General features: G+C 41.0%; 1 protein-coding gene across 10 annotated transcripts in view; it reads left to right on the forward strand.

The window, feature by feature from the left end:
- The window catches only part of ABCC5 (ATP binding cassette subfamily C member 5), an 88414-nt gene that overhangs the window by 12567 nt on the left and 53757 nt on the right, over positions 1 to 22090 (forward strand). For all 10 annotated transcript variants that reach the window (XM_027061328.2, XM_015063583.3, XM_027061331.2 and 7 more), the window contains exons 2-5: positions 686 to 869; positions 20001 to 20158; positions 20350 to 20505; positions 21179 to 21326. In XM_027061328.2, the coding sequence (XP_026917129.1) occupies positions 741 to 869; positions 20001 to 20158; positions 20350 to 20505; positions 21179 to 21326 (591 nt within the window). In that variant the 5' untranslated portion in view covers positions 686 to 740. The remainder of the gene's footprint in view (positions 1 to 685; positions 870 to 20000; positions 20159 to 20349; positions 20506 to 21178; positions 21327 to 22090) is intronic.

Below are 22090 nucleotides of genomic sequence, written 5' to 3' on the forward strand. Positions count from 1 at the left end.
AGAATAAATAAACATTAGAAAAAATTTTTTTTAAGTTAAGGTGTGATAATATTGTTTTGTTTTGCATTTCAGGTATAAACTTGTTTTGTATTTGTATTTATGTAACTTCATGGAGCTTTAAAATAACAAACCAGTTACCCAATTATAAAAACGCAGAGGTGGGATATATCATTGGTAGAATAAGGGCTTTGTAAATTTTCATTTAGTAACATTTAGTAGGAGAAATAATATCCATTTTAAAATTGTGGAGTTTATAATGCTTGGAACAAACTTAAAAGTTGTCTTTTTTTTTTTTTTTTGAAAGACTTATCTGAATGCTCCTTACATGGGTTTGAGCTTAGTTGAAGGTGATGATATCTCTTTACTAGTGTATTTATTTTTTTCTAATCTTTTTTTCCCCCTTAGGGGTGGGAGGTGGTAATCCTTGGTTCTATTACACTGATATTTTTTTCTTTAAAAAAAATGAAATGGCACTTTAAACATTTCTGAAAAATTATTTTTATAGGTATAATGGTAGTAAACTTTAATGCTTTTGCCCTTTTTTTTTTCTAGTTTAAAGTACTTTTGCATATGATTAAGTACAAATTTAGGAAATCTCTTTCCTTAAGGAAATAAAGAAAATTTTTAAAAAAATTCTGGTATAATTAACATATAGTGTTATTCTTTGATGAATTTTTAATTTCAGAAATTCTCAAGTGAAACCAAAAGTCTGTGAGCCCTGGCACCTCTACTCAGAGAAGATGAAGGATATCGACATAGGAAAAGAGTATATCATCCCCAGTCCTGGTTATAGAAACGTGAGAGAGAGAACCAGCACTTCCGGGCAGCACAGAGACCGAGAGGACTCCAAATATAAGAGAAATCGACCGGTCAGTATTCCTTTTCCTGAATTCCTTTTCTTACCTACTTGTTGTATTAGACTACACCTTCTTTTTTCATATAATGTATAATTAAAACGAAATTTCATTTTTGTTGTTGGCTTTATTTTTTTATTAAAAAAAATTTTTTTTAATGTTTATTTATTTTTGGGAGAGAGAGAGACAGAGCACGAGCAGGGGAGGGGCAGAGAGAGGGGGAGACACAGAATCCAAAGCAGGGTCCAAGGCTCTGAGCTGTCAGCACAGAGCCCGATGCCAGGCTCAAACCCACAAACCGTGTGATCATGACCTGAGCTGAAGTTGGAAGCTCAACCCACTGAGCCACCCAGGCATCCCTGTTGTTGGCTTTAGATCACTGGTAAGAATTTATGGTTACATATAAAAAAGGAGCGGTCGGTTGGCTTCAGCCTGCCACCTATTTCTCCTTTTGAGTTCTCCTCTCTCCTGCTTATACTACCCTGTGGTGAATTCTGAAAAGGCTTTGCTTGAGAGAAGTCACATGTAGGGGTGGGGGTGGGGGTGCTGAGGAGGGAAGAGAGGGAATATGAACCATTAAACTTCATTCATGTACTTAGGGGCACCTGGGTGGCTCAGTCAGTTGAGCATCAGACTTAATCTTAGCTCCTGGTCCCAGGGTTGTGGGATCGAGCCCCTTGTTAGGCTCAGTGCTGAGTGTGGAGCCTGCTTAAGATCTTCTCTCTCCCTCTCCCTCTCTCTCCTTTTGCCCTGCTCATGTTCTCTCTCTCTCTCTCTCTCTCTCTCTCTCTCAAATAAAACAAAACAAAACAGAAACAAACCCCCCCAAACTTCATTCATGTACTTAAAATTGGTTTGTTTGTTTTTTGCCTCTGCCTCTGTTGTCTGTGTTTAAAATGTGAATCCTTTGGAGGGACTCCTGCAGATTTCAGAGTACTGGAACAATTCTAGACTGTGGTAGTATGATAAGTAAGTTTTCCAAGGAAATCCATGGATGTGAAGGAGTCTTTAGATAAGAATTGTGTTTTCTCGAAGGGAAATAATTAAAATACATTTCAAAAAAATTTTAATTAGTTTTTTTATTTTTATTAAAAAAAATTTTTTTTAACGTTTATTTATTTTTGAGACAGAGCATGAACGGGGGAGGGTCAGAGAGAGGGAGACACAGAATCTGAAACAGGCTCCAGGCTCTGAGCTGTCAGCACAGAGCCCGACGGGGGGCTCGAAATCACGGACCGCGAGATCATGACCTGAGCCGAAGTCGGCCGCTTAACCGACTGAGCCACCCAGGTGCCCCTTAATTAGTTTTTTTAAATGTTTATTTATTTTGAGAGAAAGAGACAGAGACCGAGTGTGAGTGGGGGAGGGGCAGAAAGAGAGGGAGACAGAATCCGAAGCAGGCTCCAGGCTCTGAATTGTGAGCACAGAGCCCCATGCGGGGCTCAAACGTACAGGTGTGAGATCAAGACCTGAGCTGAAGTCGGACACCTAACCAACTGAGATGCCCAGGTGTGCCATGAGTATACATTTTAAAATGGAAGAAATATCTTTCTTCTGGAAAAAAAAAAAATTATACCTTTTCTTCAATTGCAAAGGAAGAATGGGGGTGACTGGGTTTAGGAAGGTAAGGTTTGTATTCATGTACAGTATTTGTTATGTGAAAACTTGAGAATCAGAAAAACTTTGCAGCTGACACTGGAGTTTCATTAGCCTGACATTACCTGTCCTTCTTTGGTATGTGAAAGCTGTTGCCTTATTAAACAACATTTTCTCAGTAATAGGTGTTTTCAGTCCCCACCGTATATATATATTTTAAGTTTATTTATTTTGAGAGAGAGAGAGGGAGGGAGGGAGGGTAGGGGCAGAGACAGGGAGAGAGAGAATCCCAAGCAGGCTCTGTGCTGCCAGCTCAGAGTCTGATATGGGACTTGAACCTACGAACTGTGAGATAATGACCTGAGCCAAAATAAAGAGTTGGATGCTTAACCGAATGAGCCACCCAGGTGCTCCATCCCCACTGTTTATTATATAGTGCTTTCCTACTCAAGCTGAACTTTGGAAAACAGTCAATGTAATCACTGTCAAATCCTTAAGGTGCCAGTTCTATAACTTGTTTGTGGTTTGTGTTGTTTGTCTAAGCCTTACGTTAATTAACCACGTGGTGAGTATCTTCTGAGTGCCAGGCACTGTCAGTATGCACTTAACTCTAGAAAAAGTCACAAAGGTGACATTGGAGCAGGTCTTTGAAGGATGATTAGGTAGGGATGCTTTCAAGTTACTATGTCATTTGTGGTTTGATGGTTTATGAATAAAATGGTATTGATAGTAGAACCTGACTCATGGGATTATTGAAGATTAAATGAGATAATGCATATAAAATGCTTAGACTGATGCCTGCCATTCTAAGATGGCGTTCTAACATTCTAAATGTTAGATCTTAGAACCAGTTGTCTAGAGCTTAGGATGTGAAAGAGAAAATTCTGCATGCCATGCTAAGGAATCTTTTACTATGGGCACTGGGGAACTATTGGAAGTTATTGAGGAGGTTTTTGTCCCCCCCTTTTTATTTTGAGATTACTATGCAAAGAAATTCTGTATACACTTTATCCATCTTCCCCCAGTGGTAACTTCTTGCAGAAAACTATAGCACCATAGGGGCACCTGGGTCACTCAGTTGGTTAAGTGTCCGACTTCGGCTCAGGTCGTGATCTCACTGCTTGTGGGTTTGAGCCCTGCAGCTCAGCGCCTGGAGCCTGCTTCAGATTCTGTGTGTCCCTCTCTCTTTGCTTCTACCCTGCTTGTGCTCTCTTTCTCTCAAAAATAAAATAAACATAAAAAACAAAACTATAGCACCATATCTCAACATTAAAACAATCCACCCACCTTATTAAGCCTTCCCAGTTTTATGGTTTTGTGTATACTCATTTGCATGTGTATATTCTGTGCAGTTTTTTCACATGTGTAGATTTTTGTGACCGTCATCACAGTCAGAACACAAAACAGCACCATCACAAGCATCTCTCATTCTACTCTCACCTCCCTTGCAGCCATAGCCACCTCCCTTCCCCTTGCCCCCAGTCTCTGGCAACCTCTAATCTGTTCTCCACCTTGACAATTTTGTCATTTTAAGAATGCTATAGGGACACCTGGGTGGCCCAGTCGTTTGAGTGCCCGACTCTTGATTTTGGCTCAGGTCATGATCCCAGCATTGTGGGATTGAGCCCCATGCCAGGCCCTGCACTGACCCTGAAGCCTTCTTGAGATTCTGTCCTTCTGCCCCTCTTCCCTGCTGCTTGCTCTGTCTTAAAAAAAAAAAAAAAAAAAAAAAAAAAAAGAATACTATATAAATGGAATCACGTAGCGTGTAACTTTTGAGATTGGCTTTTTTCACTGTGCATAATTTCCTTGATATCCATCTCGTTTGATATGTGGATCAGTATTTTCTTTTTGTGAGTAGTATTCCATGTTTTAGGTAGTTCTTTCCTTTTCATTGTGAGTACTATTCTATGTTATAGAGGAACCATAGATTGTTTAACCATTCATTTGTTGAAGGGCATTTTGGGTTATTTCTAGTGTGTAGTTGTTACAAATAAAGCTGCCTTGAACATTTATATATAGGATTTTGTGTGAATAAGCTCTCATTTGTCTGGATAAATGCCCAGGAATGCAGTTGCTGGGTCATATGGTAAGTGCATGTTTCGGTGTATAAGGAACTTCAATACTCTTTTCCAGACTGGCTATACACTTTTCCATTCCCACCAGCAATATATGAGTGATCCAGTTTCTCTGCATACTTGGCAGTATTTGGTGGTGTTGTTATTTTTATCTTAGCCATTCTGATAGGTATGTCTGATATCTCATTGTGGTTTTCATTTGTGTTACCCAAGGGCTAATGATATGGAGCTGAGAAGGGATTTTTAAGACTTGATTTTTATCTTAGGAAGATTAGTTTTGAGACAATGTAGAAAAAACCTGCATAGGAGAGAGATAAAATATAGGGAGTGGTCGGGAGGCTCCTGTGCCAATCTATGTGAGAGAGCCAGGAGTCTGCATCCAACCAAGCATAATAGTGAGGCGAGATGAGAAAGGAGAGACAGGGGCATCTCTGGAAGGGGAAGGAAGTATTGGGGGGTCTGGGATTGGTGGTAAGAGTTTAAAACTACTAATGGATGTATAGGAAGAGAAGAAGATTCAGGTGAGAATGAGTTTACTTTGAACATGTTGAATTTGAGTGCATCCAGATAAAATGATCAGAAGATAGAGCACAGGCAAGTAAGGTAGGAGAAGAAAAATTTGAAGTCATTAGTGCATCCATATAGATGAAGCCTTGGGAGTGAGCAAGGATGGCTTATAGCTCAGAAAAAAGGTGGAAGCTGGGAAGCTATTGTATGTGGGTAGTCTGGTGAAATTTCTGGAGACAGGATCCCCACCCAGTTGGTTACAGTAGAAGTGACATTAGGACGTACAGTGGCAACAGCCAGCTTTTCCTCTCCAGGTGGAGAAGAACTGTAAATAGAATCACTATTGTGCCCTTTGTCCCCTAACTTATTAAGTCAGGAGCCAGACAGCAGGTTTCCTTCATGTGATCGAGTCTTATCTTGAAGAAACAGGAAGGCTGTTACTACTTTTATAAAATGTCAAGAGTCCACATAAACTTTATTTTCACTATCCTTTCATGTTTCCCAGACTTTTAAATTTGAGTACTGTTTTCATGATTTTTATCTTATCCTTGTGCCCTCTGAACTTTTTTCTTACTTGAAGTATTTCTTTTAATCTGGATTTTTTATTTTTGCTCAGCCTTGACCTAAGCAATAAATAAATAAAATCATAACTTTATGCTGTCTGTTTTTTTATATATGTTAAAATGAATGCATAACTGTCAAGTGTTTTGAAAAGGTCACGTTCTGGGGTGCCTGGGTGGCTCAGGTCACGATCTCATGGTTCATGAGTTCGAGCCCTTTGTGGGGCTCTGTGCTGACAGCTCAGAGGCTGGAGCCTGCTTCAGATTCTGTGTCTCCCTCTCTCTCTCTGCCCTTCCCTCCACTCACGCTTTGTCTCTCTCTCTCTCAAAAATAAGTAAACATTAAAAAAAAATTTTTTTAAGTAAAAAAATAGCTTTGTCTAGTACATTATATTTTCAGATATTTGACTCTGAAAACTTTTCTGTATGGACTAAGGGTGTGTGAATTTGTCTATGCCCTTGTGTTTTCAGAGTCAGGAATATTACCTGTGAGTCTACTTGCTTTTTGGAAGGAGAGCGGGATGAAGGAGATTAGTATTTGCAGACTCTGCATTATTTTTCTCTTGATTGGTACTCAGTGACTCAGCAGATTTTCTGGACAGTGATAGGATGAGTAAGAACACCTGCTTTTTTTTTTTTTTTTCCTTTTCTTTTCCCTGTCGGCATCCATAAAGCTTTATAAAGCTCAGTATGGGTGTGATACGGTTATCTGGCTTGGTGCCAGGTGTTGGTTTCCAATAGCAGCCCAGAGTCCTCTGCTGGAGATGACAACAGCACTCCTATTGGTGCAGAGCCCAGTGGCTTTCTTGCATGGTGAAATGAATCTACAGGGCCATGGGTCTCCTGAGGTTGGCCTGCTGCCGTGATCATGAGCTCTTTTACGCTGTCTGCAGTGAGGCTGCTGCTTCTTTCCTAGGAAATGCTGCTTCAGGGAAATAAATATAGCCTGTTGGCTGGAGCTGAAGGAGGCTTCTGTCAAAAGGGAAGAAGAGTATTGAAACCAGCTTCCTGTATTCTAAGCAGTTTTAAATACCTAAGCCTTTATTTGGTTAAGATGTATGATCTGGATGTTACAAATGGTTAATGAAAACTTTTTTGATGAAATCTTGGTTCTGCTTTCAGGTAGCCTCCTGCTAATGGTTTCTTTAATGTCTCGCCATTCTTCCGCTTTCTTTTAATCAGAAATAAACAGGTCAATGCCAGGAACAGGAAACTGGGCCTTCAGAGGTCTTTGTCAATGATCGAATTGGTCAATATCAAAATTACAGATTAATGTGAAGTTAATTTGGTGCACTGAAATTCACTAATTAGCAGAATTAAGCTTGTCTGTCCCTTCCCTTCTTATCCTCCCTTTAGGGAGTTAACCTATTTAGGTAATTAGATCTTACATATGTTTTAATTATTTAAGATTATTGTGTAAATTAGCTTTTCAAGGAATCAACTTCACTCTGTTATTAGGTATCAGATGAAAACTTGTGTTTACCAAAGCAGATATAGTGTTATATCTTGGTTTTCTTAAATGTTGTATTCTCACAGTAGAAAGCTAGCCAGACTGCCCCAATCTTCACTTCTTGCTTCTCACCACTGTCAGCAGTTGTAGGGGCTCTGCAGCACAGGGGTCACATGACAGAACCCTAACGTCATATACTAACATCTTATACTAAGCATTTAACATGGGTCTATGTATGGTACAAGGTGCTGAATGAAGATTTTTGTTTTTGTTTTTTATGTTTATTTTTGAGAGAGGGAGACAGACAAGAGAGAAGGAGACACAGAATCTGAAGCAGGCTCCAGGCTCTGAGCTGTCAGCACAGAGCCCGAAGCGGGGCTCAAACTCATGAACAGTGAGATCATGACCTGAGCCGAAGTCAGACACTTAACTGACTGAGCCACCCAGGTGCCCTGGAGGAAGTTTTATTTGTGAATTATACTTTGGATAAAAAAAAACCCCAAAACATTTATTTATTTATTTGAAAGAGAAAGTGTGTGTGTGTGGGGGGGGGGGGGGAGAAGGGCAGAGGGAGAGGGAGAGAAAGAATCCCAAGCAGGCCCCATGCTGTCAACACAGAGCCCTACATAGGGCTCGATCCCACAAACTGTGAGATCATGACCTAAGCCAAAATCAAGAGTCAGATGCTTAACTGACTGAGCCACCTAGGTGCCCAGATTTTTTTTTTTTTTCCTAAAGCTAAAGCCTGACAGTCTTAAAGAGCTTTTGTCAAATGCAAAATATCAATATTCTATCTAAATCTAAATCTCAGTCTGGACTGCATATGAAAATCACTTGAAGAATGTTAAAAACCATACCTATGAAGGGCCCTAAACCAGACTGATTAAACCACTCTCTGGATTAGGGTTCCAGCATCCATGTTGTTGTAAATTTGCCCTGGTGATCGTAATGTAGCCAGCACAGAGAATCTCTGCTCTGGATCTCATGGAATAAAGTTTCTTCTATCCCCTCCACCAGTGGGGCTCTAAGTGTTTCCTGTAAGTCTTTTTCTCCCCTTCTGATTCATTTTCAGTTTAATCCTTTGAAACCTTATCATTATAATAACAAAGTTAATCTCACTCCCCAGTGTAATAGAAACTTTGAATAAGTTCCTTGGAATTTAGCTTTATATGAAGCAGCTAAAAACTCTCAAATTCCTGCCAATTATTGGGTAATGCTAGATTATGAACTGCAGAAAAATACCTATTTGCCATGGTATTGGTGTTAAGTTATATCCATTGGTTTTATGGATGAATCCATGAAGGCTGCCTTCTAGAATTTTGCTATCCCTCTTGACTGAAGTGGCCACTATTGGACTAAGTTCTTAAGGGAAGAGCTTGAGATGGTCAGGATCATGTTCCTAACCTATTGCAGTAAGGATGGGATGAAAATTAGGAGAGGAAATGTCCTTTGTAGTTTTCTTTAACTTGTTGCAGGTAGGGAGGATGGGAATGCCTAAAGTCAGCTGGTCTTGGGAGGGCATCAACTTTTTTATTTCTTCTCTGATTTAAAAACACATTTTAATTTCTTTTTGATTTAATTTTTAATATTTTGAGTCTCTTGAAACCTGTGTCTGATCATGCAAGAGTTCCCCTTAAAAAGTTTATCCATCTAGATGTTTGTCATAAAGGCAGTTTCAGGGGAGGGACATCTCAGAAAAACTTTTACTTGGGCCAGAAAAGTTTATAAGAGGCTACCCATTCTGTGTTTGTGAATTAAGATCTTGTGAATTAAGGAGAAGAGAGGGAGAATATGCTGTAGCGTCTGAGGCCAGTCTATTCTGATTGTTCCCCAAATACTGCCTTTTTTTTAAGTTTATTTATTTATTTTTGAAAGAGAGAGTAGGGTAGGGGCAGAGAGGGGGACAGAGGATCTGAAGCAGGCTCTGTGCTGGCAGCAGAGGTTCGAACCTGCAAACCTAGAGATCATGACCTGAGCCAAAGTCGGATGCTTAACTGACTGAGCCACCCAGGCACCCCCAATTACTGCTTTCTTTGTGGAGTGTGCCAGACAGGAGTGCTGTAGCCTTTAATCCCCTTGAAAGCTGAGAGGCGCCTCTGAACTGCCAGTTGATTCCTGCCGCCCCCACATTCAGGAACAACTTGGATGAATCCTCAGCCCCCAGGCTTAGGAAGGCTGCCCTGCTGTTGTCCTGCTGTCAGGAAGGGATTGTTCAGCCTGGGGAATGATTTCTGGCCCCTAGTATCTTGTTCCAGGGGCCTCCATGCAGGGGACAGCCCATGGTTGCCCTGTCAGCAGACATTCCGCTCTGGCAGCCTGTTAAAATGAGATGGGACAAACTAGTTATGCGGTGGCCATGCTGTGCGATAGGTGTGCTAATTATCACAGCCACTGAGATGCTGTTAGTGTGCACAGCGGAGGGGAAGTCTCTTATGCAGTTATCTCCCTTTGCTTATGGATCAAATGTTCCTTGTTTCCCTCACCAGATGGACATGAATATGACTGTGTGTTTCCCTGACCCTTATTTGAACCATAGCAGAACCTGGATTTCATTGACCCCTTTTAGCTCCCCAATACCCCCCACTGTGCCCATCACCGTTGCCTTGGTAGGACAAAAAATGCTCAGTATCTTGTAGCTACATAATCCTCAGGAAGATATAAATGTCAGTAGTATTTCCTTGTTTAATGTTTTCTCAACTCCTGGATCAAGCAGTATTTTTCCCTTTGGAATGAATCGACTGCTGCAGAGGCCTTTCTCTGGCCGAGTCATCTGGCCATGGAAAGCCTTTCTGTCTGCAGTGCCTGTCAAGAGAAATAAGGAAAAATGGGCGCTCTTATCTCAGGAGAAACTGTAAAAAGTTACTTCTAAAAAGGATTTAAAATACTGTAACATAAAAAACAAATAGGCGTCATAAAATACACTCCCCCCTAGATCAGCATACGTCAAATACTAATGATATAATCTGTTTAGCTGTCTAGGACAACCTTAGCACTATTGACATTGAGGCCAGATAATTCTTTGTTGGGGGGGTGGGTAGTTCTCTGCATTGTAGGATGTTCGGCATCTCTGGCCTTTACCTACAGGACAAACAGTTGTGAAAACCAAATATGTCTCCGAACATTGCCACATGTCCCCTGGGCAAGCAAAATCACCCTCTCTTGAGAACTGTGGGGCTACATACACTATGTAATACTGCGGCCACATGTCACTGAGCATTTGAAATGTGTGCAGTCTGAATTGAGATGTGCTAGATATATAAGATACACAGTAGGGGTACCTGGGTGGCTCAGTCGGTTAAGCGTTCGATTCTTGTTTGTGGCTCAAGTCATGATCTCATGGTCGTGCTGATAGAGTGGAGCTGGAGCTGGCTTAGGATTCTCTTTCTCTCCCTCTTTCTCTGCCCCTCCCCTGCTCACACTCTCTCCCTCTCAAAATGAATAAACATTAAAAAAAATACACACTAGATTTCAAAGACTTGGTACAAAAAAAAGTTAAAACATCTCATTAGTAATTTTTATTATTATATTTTCACATTACATAATTAATGTAATATTTGTTATATATTACATTCAAATGTAAATAACATTACATTATTACAATTTTATCAATGATGTATTTAAAAGATAATATTTTCTATTGGATTAAGTAAAATATATTATTAAAATTAATTTCACCTGTTTTTTTTTACTCTTTTAATGTAGCTACTAGAAAAACTTAAATTACATTTGTGACTTGCATTATATTTCTATTGGACAGCACTGAACTGATCTAATTGATCAAATGTAGGTTAGCCATTAATTTTGTATTAGGTATTTAATACCCAATAAACCATTGGATTGAAATTATTTTTTTCTTTTGAAAATTTTCCTTCATACATTACTGTTATAAAGACAGAGAATATGTAGAGTGTTACATATCACCAGTTTGTTCTCCTGAGTACCTGCCAGTGGCATATTAAAAATCACTTCAATGTTCAGGGGCGCCTGGGTGGCTCAGTTGGTTAAGTGTCCAACTCTTGATTTCCACTCAGGTCATGATCTCATGGTTTGTGGGATTGAGCCCTGAGTCAGGCTCTGCACTGATAACATGGAACCTGCTTGGGATTTTCTCCCTCTCTCTGCCCCTCTCCTGCATGCGTTCTCTCTCTCTCTCAATAAGCAAACAAACATTAAAAAAAAAAACAAAGAGCAAAAGGAAGACTGATTTTTAAAAAACCAGTTCAATATTCAGATGATGTATGTTTGTGTTAACACTTCCCTCCTTCTTGTATGGGAGGTATATAGAGTTGTATCTTAAAATATAATTTATTTCTCAATTGATGACATTGCATTTAGAGGCTGAAAGAAGCTTTTGAACCAGTTTAGCAGACTGTTCTGAATTTCGACCTTTTGTGAATACTAGAAAGTAACCTGCATGAAGGCAGTGATTTAGAGATGTGGGGTCTGTCCACTCTTGCATCCCTAGCACCTAGAGCAGTATCTGGCACATAGTAGGTCCTTCAGTAAGTATTTATTGAATGAATAGATTAAAAAAATCATATATTTTTCAGTAAAAACTGGCTGTTCAAAAATATCAGTTACCTTGTCATTTCTTTAGCTTTATTCCCCTTCCCCTTGTTAATTTCATTATGCAAACATTTTCCTTTTTATATTTAAACTCATCCATCTTGCCTTTGATAAGTTTCTGGCTTTGGGGGAAAATGGAGACTATTTTCCTCCCATAGCTCAACTAAGTAAGCAATTTAATTCTCTTTCTTCTATTTATTTCATCTTTTTAATGTAACTTTTTGGGTTAATCCCAGATGGATTAATGTGTGGTATATCTTTTAGATGTTGGAGTTGCCAATTTCCAATGTGGGGGGCATTCCCCACCCCACCCCCCACCCCACAACACCAAGAAATTCTTGGATACCAGCAGGATGTCTGAGAGTTCAACTCAATTTTGACTCTCTCCCGAGACAGCATCAGATTCTACCTGGTAAGGGCTCAGACCTATAAGACTGCCCTCCATCTCTCAACTTTAGACACTAGTCGCCAGCCCCAGGTTGTTTATCTTTACTTTTGACCCGACTGGCTATAGATTGAAGGTTCCACCAACTTCCTCGTTAAAGTTCTTTTAATTCACTAGAATAGCTCACAGAATTCAGGGAGACACTTACTTACATTTATCAGTTTATAAAAGACATGTTAAGAGATATGAATGAATAGCTACACGAAGAGAAACACAGGGCGAGGTGTGGGGAAAGAGCATGGATCCCCAGGTGCACCAGTCTCCTGAAATCTCCATGTGTTCACCATCCTGGAAGCTCTCCAAACCCAGTCTTTTTGAGTTTTTACAGAGGTTTCATTACACAGTCATTATTGACTAAGTTATTGGCCATTGGCTGATTCAGCCTGCAGTCCCCTGGTAGGGGGCAAGACTGGAAGTTCCAACACTTTAATCACGTGGTTGGTCCTCCCAGCATCCAGCCCCCAGCTTTGGATGAGGTCCAAAAGTCACTTTCATTAAGACAATAAAAGACACCTTCATCACTCTTGGCACTTAGGAAATGCTAAGGGGTTTTGGAGCTATGATCCAGTAACTGTGGTTGAAGACCAAATATATACGAGAAATGTATTTTGGTTATATGTGAGTGACCAAATATACATTTCTTATAAATCACAGTATCACAATATGAAACCTGGATCTCAATGAATTCATCTTTAATCTGTTATTTGTTTTTCCCAACAACATTCACTGAATCATGTTTCTCTACCCTGTTATTTATGCTTTCATACAGCAAACACTTATAGTTTGAATATTTTAAGTCTTTTCTCTTGGTTCATTTCCATCTTTAATCCATGCAAACTTAGAATGTCGATAACTCACTTTACAGAATGTTAATGTGGTGGGATAAGTTTATTTTTATCTTTAAACAGACATACTCTTTTATTCCTGGCCTGTTTGGCCAGGTAAGCTTTTTAGGAAGGCTAGAGAGGAGAAGTTAGGCCTACAATCAAATAGTTGGAAGGATGAGACATCTGTGTGGTTACTGACAGGGTGGTGTAAAGACAATTTTATTTTGTTTCAGTATAAGTCTATAATGTGTCTGTGTTTAACATCTGTTCATCTTTGGTTTAAAAATAATGAGGAAGCACATTTTTTATTTTTGCAATTAAATAAGATAGTTTTTTTGCATTCTAGTATTCTAATCATGTACTTGTGACTTTGACTTTGAAACTACCATTTGCTTATCATGAGGTTAGTTGAGAGAGTCAGAGTTAGAGAGTCATAGTTTATTTTAATCTGATACTCACCCTGGGGAAAGAGGAGAGCTGTTTATGAGGGTACATTTGAGGTCATCTTGTACAGTGATAGTTTATTTGCTTTTTTTGTTTGTTTGTTTGTTTGTTTGAAAGCATCATAGCATAGTGATTAAGAGCCTCAACTCTGGAGCCTGGACTCAAATCCCTGCTGCCACTCAACATCTAAGTGCCTCCCTTTCCTCAGCTATAAAATAGGAGAAATAATAGTACCTACCTCATAGGGTTGTTATGAGGATTTAAATGAGTTAATACCTAAAAAGTATTTGAAACAATGCTTGGCACATAGGAATGCTGTGTTGACTTGTTATAAATTAATTTGCCCAGATATTCCTGTCATCTTCGAGTAAGTAAGCGGTTTGCCTTTACAGATAAATGCTAGTCATGAGATCTGGCTATAAACAAGGACAATTACTCTAGCTTCTTCTATTTCTTGCTAAAGTCCCGGGGTAGGTGGGATAGAGGCAGCTTTAGGTCAACAAAATAAAACTGAAATTACTAAAGCTAATAGTAGTGGGGGAAGAAGGTTCATCAAGAGGATGCAAGTGCCAGTTGACCTGTGAACTGGACCCTTACAATTGGAAGCTCCTCACTCCCTCCCCCATCCTTGGAATGTGGCTTCCACTTGCCTTCCCCTCTCCCAGAAGCTTCCTGAGGAACACAGCCTTGAGATAATAATGTGTTGTTGAGACCATCTGGACTGTATACATGACTGAACCTGGTTAGGGCTTCTATATAAACTTTTAAGACTCTGGCAGGTGGGTGTGGAGATGTACTCATCTTGTCACTCAAGAAAAGTCTCATATGTAAATTCCCTTGCTTATCAAACCTGCCACCTACCAATCTGAGGTGGTTTGCCTCTTTCCTTGGTCTCTCCTTGCCCTCTCCTTGCCCTGCATGTATGGGGGCCAGTTTACAAACCAACTGTTGGCAAGCCAGTCAGGAGACCAAAGAAATGGCCTTGGGAAAGAGGCATCCTTCTTGGGGGAAATCCCTGGTTGGCTATCTACATTGATGTGGGGAGTGGTGGCCTGTATATTAGATGCTTGTGGACCACCATGTGAGTACTAGGACACCCTGAAAATGCCAGCAGGCCTGATACACATTTGAGAAACTACACATAGCACACTGTGCTCACTCTGCCCAGTGAGCATTCATTGTGACCTGGCCTCTAGTCTGGGCAGCTCTGCTGGCCACTGATGCCCAACTAACTAGAGGCTGAAGCTTGGATCAGAAAGTTGGGTAAGGGCTGAAGTTAGAGAAGGACATGCAGTTGTCCACTATTCAGTTTTGGGACTGGCAGACTACGTGGGAGAGCAGGATAATAAGTTGGAGACCTTAGTCTCCATTTTGCCATTTTGCCATTTTGCAAAGCTAGGAGGGTGTGGGCTTCTGTGGATTGAGGTCTGAGCACTTGTGACAAAGCCTGATTAGGACTCTAAGAGGTGGCTCAGTCGGTAGAGCATCTTACTCTTGATCCCAGGGTCCTCTTGATCCCAGAGTCTTGAGTTCAAGGCCCATGTTGGGCATGGAGCCTTCTTTAAAAAAAAAAAAAAAAAAAATGGATCTAAGAGTTGTAATTGCTGGAAAGTGAAGAGAATGAAGGGGAGAATATTATGGTGATTGGCAGTGAAATAGACAAAATGCCCAAGGCTGTCCAACCCTTAATACAGAGGAAAGTTCCAAATAGCAATTACTCAAAAAACTCCTAAGAGAAAACTTGTACTCTCTCTGCCCCTTAACGTTGTAAATTTTATCATGTCTTTGAAATGTAAACACCCCAGGAGATAACCAAAACACTGCCCACAGAGAGTGAATTTAAAAATAGGGAAAAAGAGGGGCGCCTGGGTGGCTCAGTCTTTTGAGTGTCTGACTTCGGCTCAGGTCGTGATCTCATGGATCATGGGTTTGAGCCCAATGTCAGGCTCTGTGCTGACAGCTCAGAGGCTGGAACCTGCTTTCAGGTTCTGTGTCTCCCTCTCTCCCTGCCCCTCTCCTGCTTGCGATCTGCCTCTCTCTCTCTCTCTCTCTCTCTCTCTCAAAAATAAATAAACATTAAAAAAAATTTTTTTAAATAGGGGAAAAGAGGCTTTTCAAAATACCGACTGCTATAGAAGCTCCCTTGCCTCAGAAAGCTTTGGCCATGGAGCGCCTGATGGCTCAGTCGATTAAGCATCCGATCTCGGGTCAGGTCATGATCTCGCGGTTCATGAGTTTGAGCTCCACACTGGGTTCTGCTGACAGCGTGGAGCCCACTTCGGATCCTCTGTACCCTTCTCTCTCTGCCCCTCCCCAGCTTGTGCTCATGCGTACTCTCTCTCTCTCTCTCTTTCTCTCTCTCAAAAATAAATAAACATTAAAAAAAAGAAGAAGAAAAAAAAGCTTTGGCCGTGTGAGAAATACCTGATTCACAGCTAGAGTTTTGGAATGAAAGCTACAGGGTCTCTGTGTCTGCATGTTATGTAGGTGTATGGACATATATTACATATGTGGTGTTTTTCTACCTCCAGAGGGCATTGCCAAAATTACTATGTAAAAGAGTTCTATTTAATTGGCTTAAGGAAAAATGAATTTAAATATCAATAATATACTTCTGTAAAACTGAAAAAATGTTATTTCATCTGCTAAAAGGACAAAGTTTTCTTGAACTATTGGTCTGTTCTAGATGAGACTGTGAAAGGTTTTTCTTTACCTTTTAAGTAATCTGCCTAGAAAACAAAGATTCTATGGTTTATGAAAATAATTTATTGCACCTTATGTTACCTTTATTTTAGAAAACTGGGTCTTCTCTATTAAAAGAGGTAAGTTTTTTACAACTCTGTAGCTTTCTGTATTAGCTTTTGAAGTCTTTAATTGTCACTTTGGCAAAATGGGTAACTAAGTATTGTTTCATGGTGGCTGTAATCTAATCAAGTGTTTTAAGCCTTTTGATATTTTTGACAAACTTCCGCCAAATCAAATTCTTCTTTTTAATTGTTTTTTTTTTTTAATGTTTATTTGTTTTTGAGAGACAGAGAGAGACAGAGTACAAGCAGGAGAGGGGCAGAGAGAGCAGGAGGCACAGAGTCTGATGTGGGGTTCAAACCCATGAACCGTGAGACCATGACCTGAGCTGAAGTTGGATGCTTAACTGAGTGAGCCACCCAGGTGCTCCACCCCAAATCTAATTCTAATAAAGTCTTGTTCACTTTGAACTAACTTTGGGATTTTTCAGAGGGTCCCTAGAAACATCTCAAAAGATGTATTCTCTGTACTTGTGAAGGGAAGACATTGAACTAATTAGGCTTAATTTGTTTGTTAAATTTCATGGGAAGCATTGTCAAATAAGAAGTGATGCTCAACTTTCTTTATGTTATTCCAGAAATTGTACACAATTCCTAAAAATCTGATATGTCCTGGTTCAGTCATAATTCTAATTATGATTTTAAAAAGGATGTCACAGAAATAATAAAATTTCTTCCCCCAAGTTTTCACTTTTTCTTCTTTTCTAATACATGATAAAAAAAATTTTTTTTAGATTTTTTATTACATTTATTTATTTTTGAGAGACAGAGCACAAGTGGGGAGGGGCAGAAAGAGAAGGAGACAGAATCTGAAGGAGGCTCCAGGCTCTGAGCTGTCAGCACAGAGCCCAAAGTGGGGCTCGAACTCACAAACTCTGAGATCATGACCTGAGCTGAAGTCGGACACTCAACCGACTGAGCCACCCAGGCACCCCCCAAAAAATTTGTTTAATGTTTATTTAGTTTTGAGAGACAGACAGACAGACAGGGTCCGAGCAGGGAGGAACAGAGAGAAAGGGACACACAGAATCTGAAGCAGGCTCCAGGCTCCATGCTGTCAGCACAGAGCCTGATGCGGGGCTGAGACTCACGAGCCGCGAGATTGTGACCTGAGCCGAAGTCAAATGCTTAACAGACTGAGCCACCCAGGTGCCCCTCTAATGTATGATTTTAAAACATTCACAGTTTTATTCCAAGTTCTGCGATAGCCCCATCCCACAAATTTGGAAGTGCTATAATTTCTTAGCGTTTTGTTCAGAATATTTACTAATTTCCATTTTATATATTTAACTCATATATATATTATATATTTAACTCATATATATATTAACTCATAGAAGTGTGTTGGGGTGCCTGGGTGGCTCAGTTGGTTAAGTGTCCAACTCTTGGTTTCGGCTTAGGTCATGATCTCACAATTTGTGGGTTCAAGCCCTGCATTGGTTGCCATGCTGACAGTGTGGAGCCTGCTTGGGATTCTTTCCCTCTCTCTCTGCCTTTCTCCTGCTTGCTCTCTGTCTCTCTTTCCAGCTCTCTCTCTCTCTCAAAATAAATAAATAAACATAAAAAAAAAGAAGTGTGTGTTGCATGATTTCTAAATATTTGGAGATTCTCTTGTGTTCTTTGTTACTGAATTTGAACTGAATTCCAAAGTGGTCAATTTATATACACCATGTGATGTCAGTCTTTTGAAATTTGTTGAGGTTTGCTTTAGGGCCCAGCATGTAGTCCATTTTGGCAAATATCCAGTGTGCACTTGAAGTGGTATTATTTTAGTTTTTATCTTCTTCTGAAGCTTTGGATATCCAAGGCTGGTCCTCACAACATTCTATACCTATTCTGTACGTATTCCCAGTTTCTACTTCCTTATAGTAGGTGTGTTTGTATTTTTAGTATATCTTTCTCCTTTCTCAACCCAATGGCTTTCTTCTTGTTGTGGTTATAGGCAGCCTAAAAGTTAAAAAAAAAAAACAAAAAAACAAAAAACGTACCTTTGTTGTACTTAGTTTTGTGTAACCACAAAATAAGTGTTCACCTAATACCTAAATACTTTATAAAAGAGTTAATTCTGTGGCACGTGGGTAGCTCAATCGGTTAGGCATCTGACTTCGGCTCAGGTCATGATCTCATGTTCTGTGAGTTCGAGCTCCTCATCGGGCTCTGTGCTTACAGCTCAGAGCCTGGAGCCTACTTTGGATTCTGTGTCTCCCTCTCTCTCTGCCTCTCCCCCATTCACGCTCTGCCTTTCTCATTCTTAAAAAATAAACATTAAAAAAAAATTTTTTTTAAGTTAATTCGTTTCTTGGTATTGATTCATTTATCATGTTAATGTTGTTATGTTCTTGAAACTGGTCTACCTTGCCTTTATCAAAAGGGAAAAAATGTGTTTCCCAGTTGGGAAGGCTGTGTACTTTCCCAATACTAAGCAGTACCTTATCTTATCTGAAGATGCATAACTGTGTTGTGAACTAAAGCTATTGTATTTGAGGAGAGAGCCACCTAGGCATCCAGGTAACCTCCATGCATGAATTCATTTCCGCCAACATTTGAGTGGCCTCTGTTCTGTGTGGAAAAGAAGTGGTGCATAAAAATGGAGACTCTGCTTTGTGTAAGATGGTGTGTTAGGTGCTGCGCTACTTAACTTTTCTTGATTTGGGGATCTATTCTTTCTTGCTGTTTCATAACCATTGCTGGAAATATTTGTGACAGTGTGAGAAAAGGATGATGTGCTTATAATCCATATCTGAGGAAAATAACACCTCTTCTGCAACAGGAACGTGTCAACTTTTAATTACTTTTAGACTAGACAAGGATACAGGTGTTCAAATTCTTGGCCCACCGTCTTCTGCCTCAGTCAGACTTTGAATTACATGCATTTCTGTTAATGTGATTAAGTGGTATTTATAAAAGCTTTGTGGTAAATATGGTTGGTTAACTTTGTATTTCAACCCATGGGACCCTCAGCTTCATGCTGCAGATATCTGGGTATTGGAGCTCTTAGCTGTGCAGCCAGGTGAGAGCCCCTATTCTGCTCTCCCTGCTGCTGATAAAGGAGAAAGGGGGGAGACACGTGTACATACTGGCTTTTCTGTGTGACAAGGGCTGTTTAATTGGGGATGATTGTGAAGTTCTTGTCATAGAAAATGGGCGACAGAATTTACAGTTAGTAGTGAAATAACTGACTCTCAGTCCACATTGGAAAATGAAAGATAAAACATTTTGGTGATAAAAATATAAGTTTTAGGGGCGCCCGGATGGCTCAGTCACTTAAGCATCCGACTCTTGGTTTTGGCTCAGGTCATGATCCCCGAGATCGAGCCCGGCATCAGACTCTGCACCGGGCATGGAGCCTGATTGGGATCTCTCTCTCCCTCTCTCTCTCTGCTCCTCTCCCCTGCTCATGCTCTCTCTCTCAAAAATAAATACAATACACTTTAAAATATATATAAATTTTAGAATATATAGCACAAAGAGTGAATCTTAATGTAAATGGTGGATTTTAGTCAATAGTAACATATCAGTATTGGTTCATCAATTTTAATAAATGTACCACCCTAATGGAAGGATGTTACTAGTGGAGGAAACAGATGGGGAAGAGGTGGGGAGATGAGGAGGTATGTGGGAACTCTCTGTACGTTTTGCTCAATTTTTCTGAACCTAAAAGTGCTCAAGAGTTTGGAAGTTCTATGTAACTGGTTTAATGTTCCTCAGCAAGTTCTTATCATACAAGTTAGTTTTAACCCCGAGTTTTGGGATTTCTCAGGTAAGATGAATCTGGTTTGCAGTTTGAGCTACTATGTCAGGTAGATTTGCCCCTCTGTTTTTGTAATGTTCATTAACTGTGCCCCTGCCTTCTCTATCTGTTAAAACAGTTGGAATGCCAAGATGCCTTGGAAACAGCAGCCCGAGCTGAGGGTCTTTCCCTGGATGCCTCCATGCATTCTCAGCTCAGAATCCTGGATGAGGAACATCCCAAGGGAAAGTACCATCACAGCTTAAGTGTTCTGAAGCCCATCCGGACCACTTCCAAGTAAGAGGCTCTGCCAGTTAATGACTTGTCTGTGAAGCACCAAAAGCATTTTTGAAAATTCGGGCTAAGATCAGACCATTTGGGAAGACCCATTTATAGTCAGGAACCGTTTGCTAAACAGCGTATTATAAATGCTGGCTAGCCTGTCTGTGTGCACTGACAATCTTGTGCTTTGGGTTTTCTCTCCTTAGACACCAGCACCCAGTGGACAATGCTGGGCTCTTCTCCTGCATGACTTTTTCTTGGCTTTCTCCTCTGGCCCGTGTGGCCCACAGGAAGGGAGAGCTCTCAATGGAGGACGTGTGGTCTTTGTCCAAACACGAGTCTTCCGATGTGAACTGCAGAAGGTAGGCGTCTCTGGTCCACCCTGGTCTCCCACATACTGGGTACATAGGGCCTGAGCTAGGAGGGTGGGTCCGGCAGTGTGACGCCCTCAGCTCTGTGTTCATTTAGGATCTGAGCTGTCCTCTGGAGGGAGGGTAGCCTGGGGATGACTTTCTCTTTGCTCTTCTGCTTTATCTCCTATTTCACCTTTAATCCTGTTTTAACCACGGGCTTTCTCTCTCTCTCTCAGCCCCGCTTCTCTTCCTGAGTTGACAGGGAAATTATGTTGCTGCCTTGTGACAGAATACATTTTTGTAGTAGCTGATTATCATGATTAAAATCTAGCTTACAACTTTACATTTGACTACAGGACTCTTCAGAAAGGGTTGGGGACACTTGAGGAAGGAGCTCTTAGCCATGAGCGAATTCTGTTCAGGGATAATTTTCTGGGGGGAAGGAAGGACTTTTGTTCTCATTATTTTCTATGTCATGAGGGGCTCCCTATACAGGGTAAATATGTAGTTACCCAGGAAGGGTATTTTTTTCCCAGAAGGTGAAGTCCGTGTACACAGTTTAAAGGAGAGGCTCGTGTGAGTGGTGTCAAAGCCTGGAGGCAAAAAACAATGGCAGGAGGGAATCTAGGGAGTGTCTGTTCACCTGGGGAGATGTGTAACGTGGACATGTGCCCTTGTTAAGACTAGAGAGACTGTGGCAAGAAGAGCTGAATGAAGTTGGGCCAGACGCCGCTTCCCTCCGAAGGGTTGTGTGGATCTTCTGCCGCACCAGGCTCATCCTCTCCATCGTGTGCCTGATGATCACACAGCTGGCTGGCTTCAGTGGACCAGTAAGTTCTAACCATCCTTTCTGACAGTCTCCAGGGGCCCGGCCATGGCCAGCTCTAACACTCTTGTTCTGTTGCAGGGGTTGTGCTCACCTTTGGGCTAGTTAGCAGCCTTAGAGTTGCCTCTAGGTCTGTTGAAAGGGAACAATCGATTCTGGAGTGAATGGTGGCTTGTCAGCAGCTGGAAGGATGAGGGGCCATGTTGCCAGAGGAGAGCTGGACCTGGCTTGCTTTCCTGGGGCGGGTGAAAATGAATGATTCCAGCCCTGTGCAGGACTGTGCTTCTTGGCTGCGTGTCTACATGAAATGACAGTCTTGGTTTGGGGAGATGGTGTCTCACGGTGCTGTGAGTGGGCGAGAGCGGCGTTGTGTGGCGTAGGTTGCTGAGCCAGTGCTGGAGTCACACCGAATGCCTGGAGGCAGGGTTGTCACGTGTTTGGCGGTTCCGTGGCAAATGAGCCCGAAGAAACTAGAGGAGCGTTGAGGTTTTTAGAGTCTGACCTGGAGTCTGCTGAGTTCTGGTGTATGGTGTGAACTGTGCTGTAGGTGTCGGGGTGGTAGCCATGGTTTTTTCCTAGTGTGTACTGAAGCAGGGTAGGTAAGAGAGTGATGTTCACGCTGTTCTCTGGACACCTGTTTCTTACACCTGCTGTGCTTCCTTACACTTGAGACTTTGATTAAATCTATTCTCTGCATATTTGCCTTGAGGCATCGGAGCAGTAGTGCTACTTATACTGTGCATTTTCCGTGTGTGGGTAAGCTGGAGG

Source organism: Acinonyx jubatus, chromosome C2 (genome assembly GCF_027475565.1).
Source record: "Acinonyx jubatus isolate Ajub_Pintada_27869175 chromosome C2, VMU_Ajub_asm_v1.0, whole genome shotgun sequence".
NCBI classification, from domain to species: Eukaryota; Metazoa; Chordata; class Mammalia; order Carnivora; family Felidae; genus Acinonyx; species Acinonyx jubatus.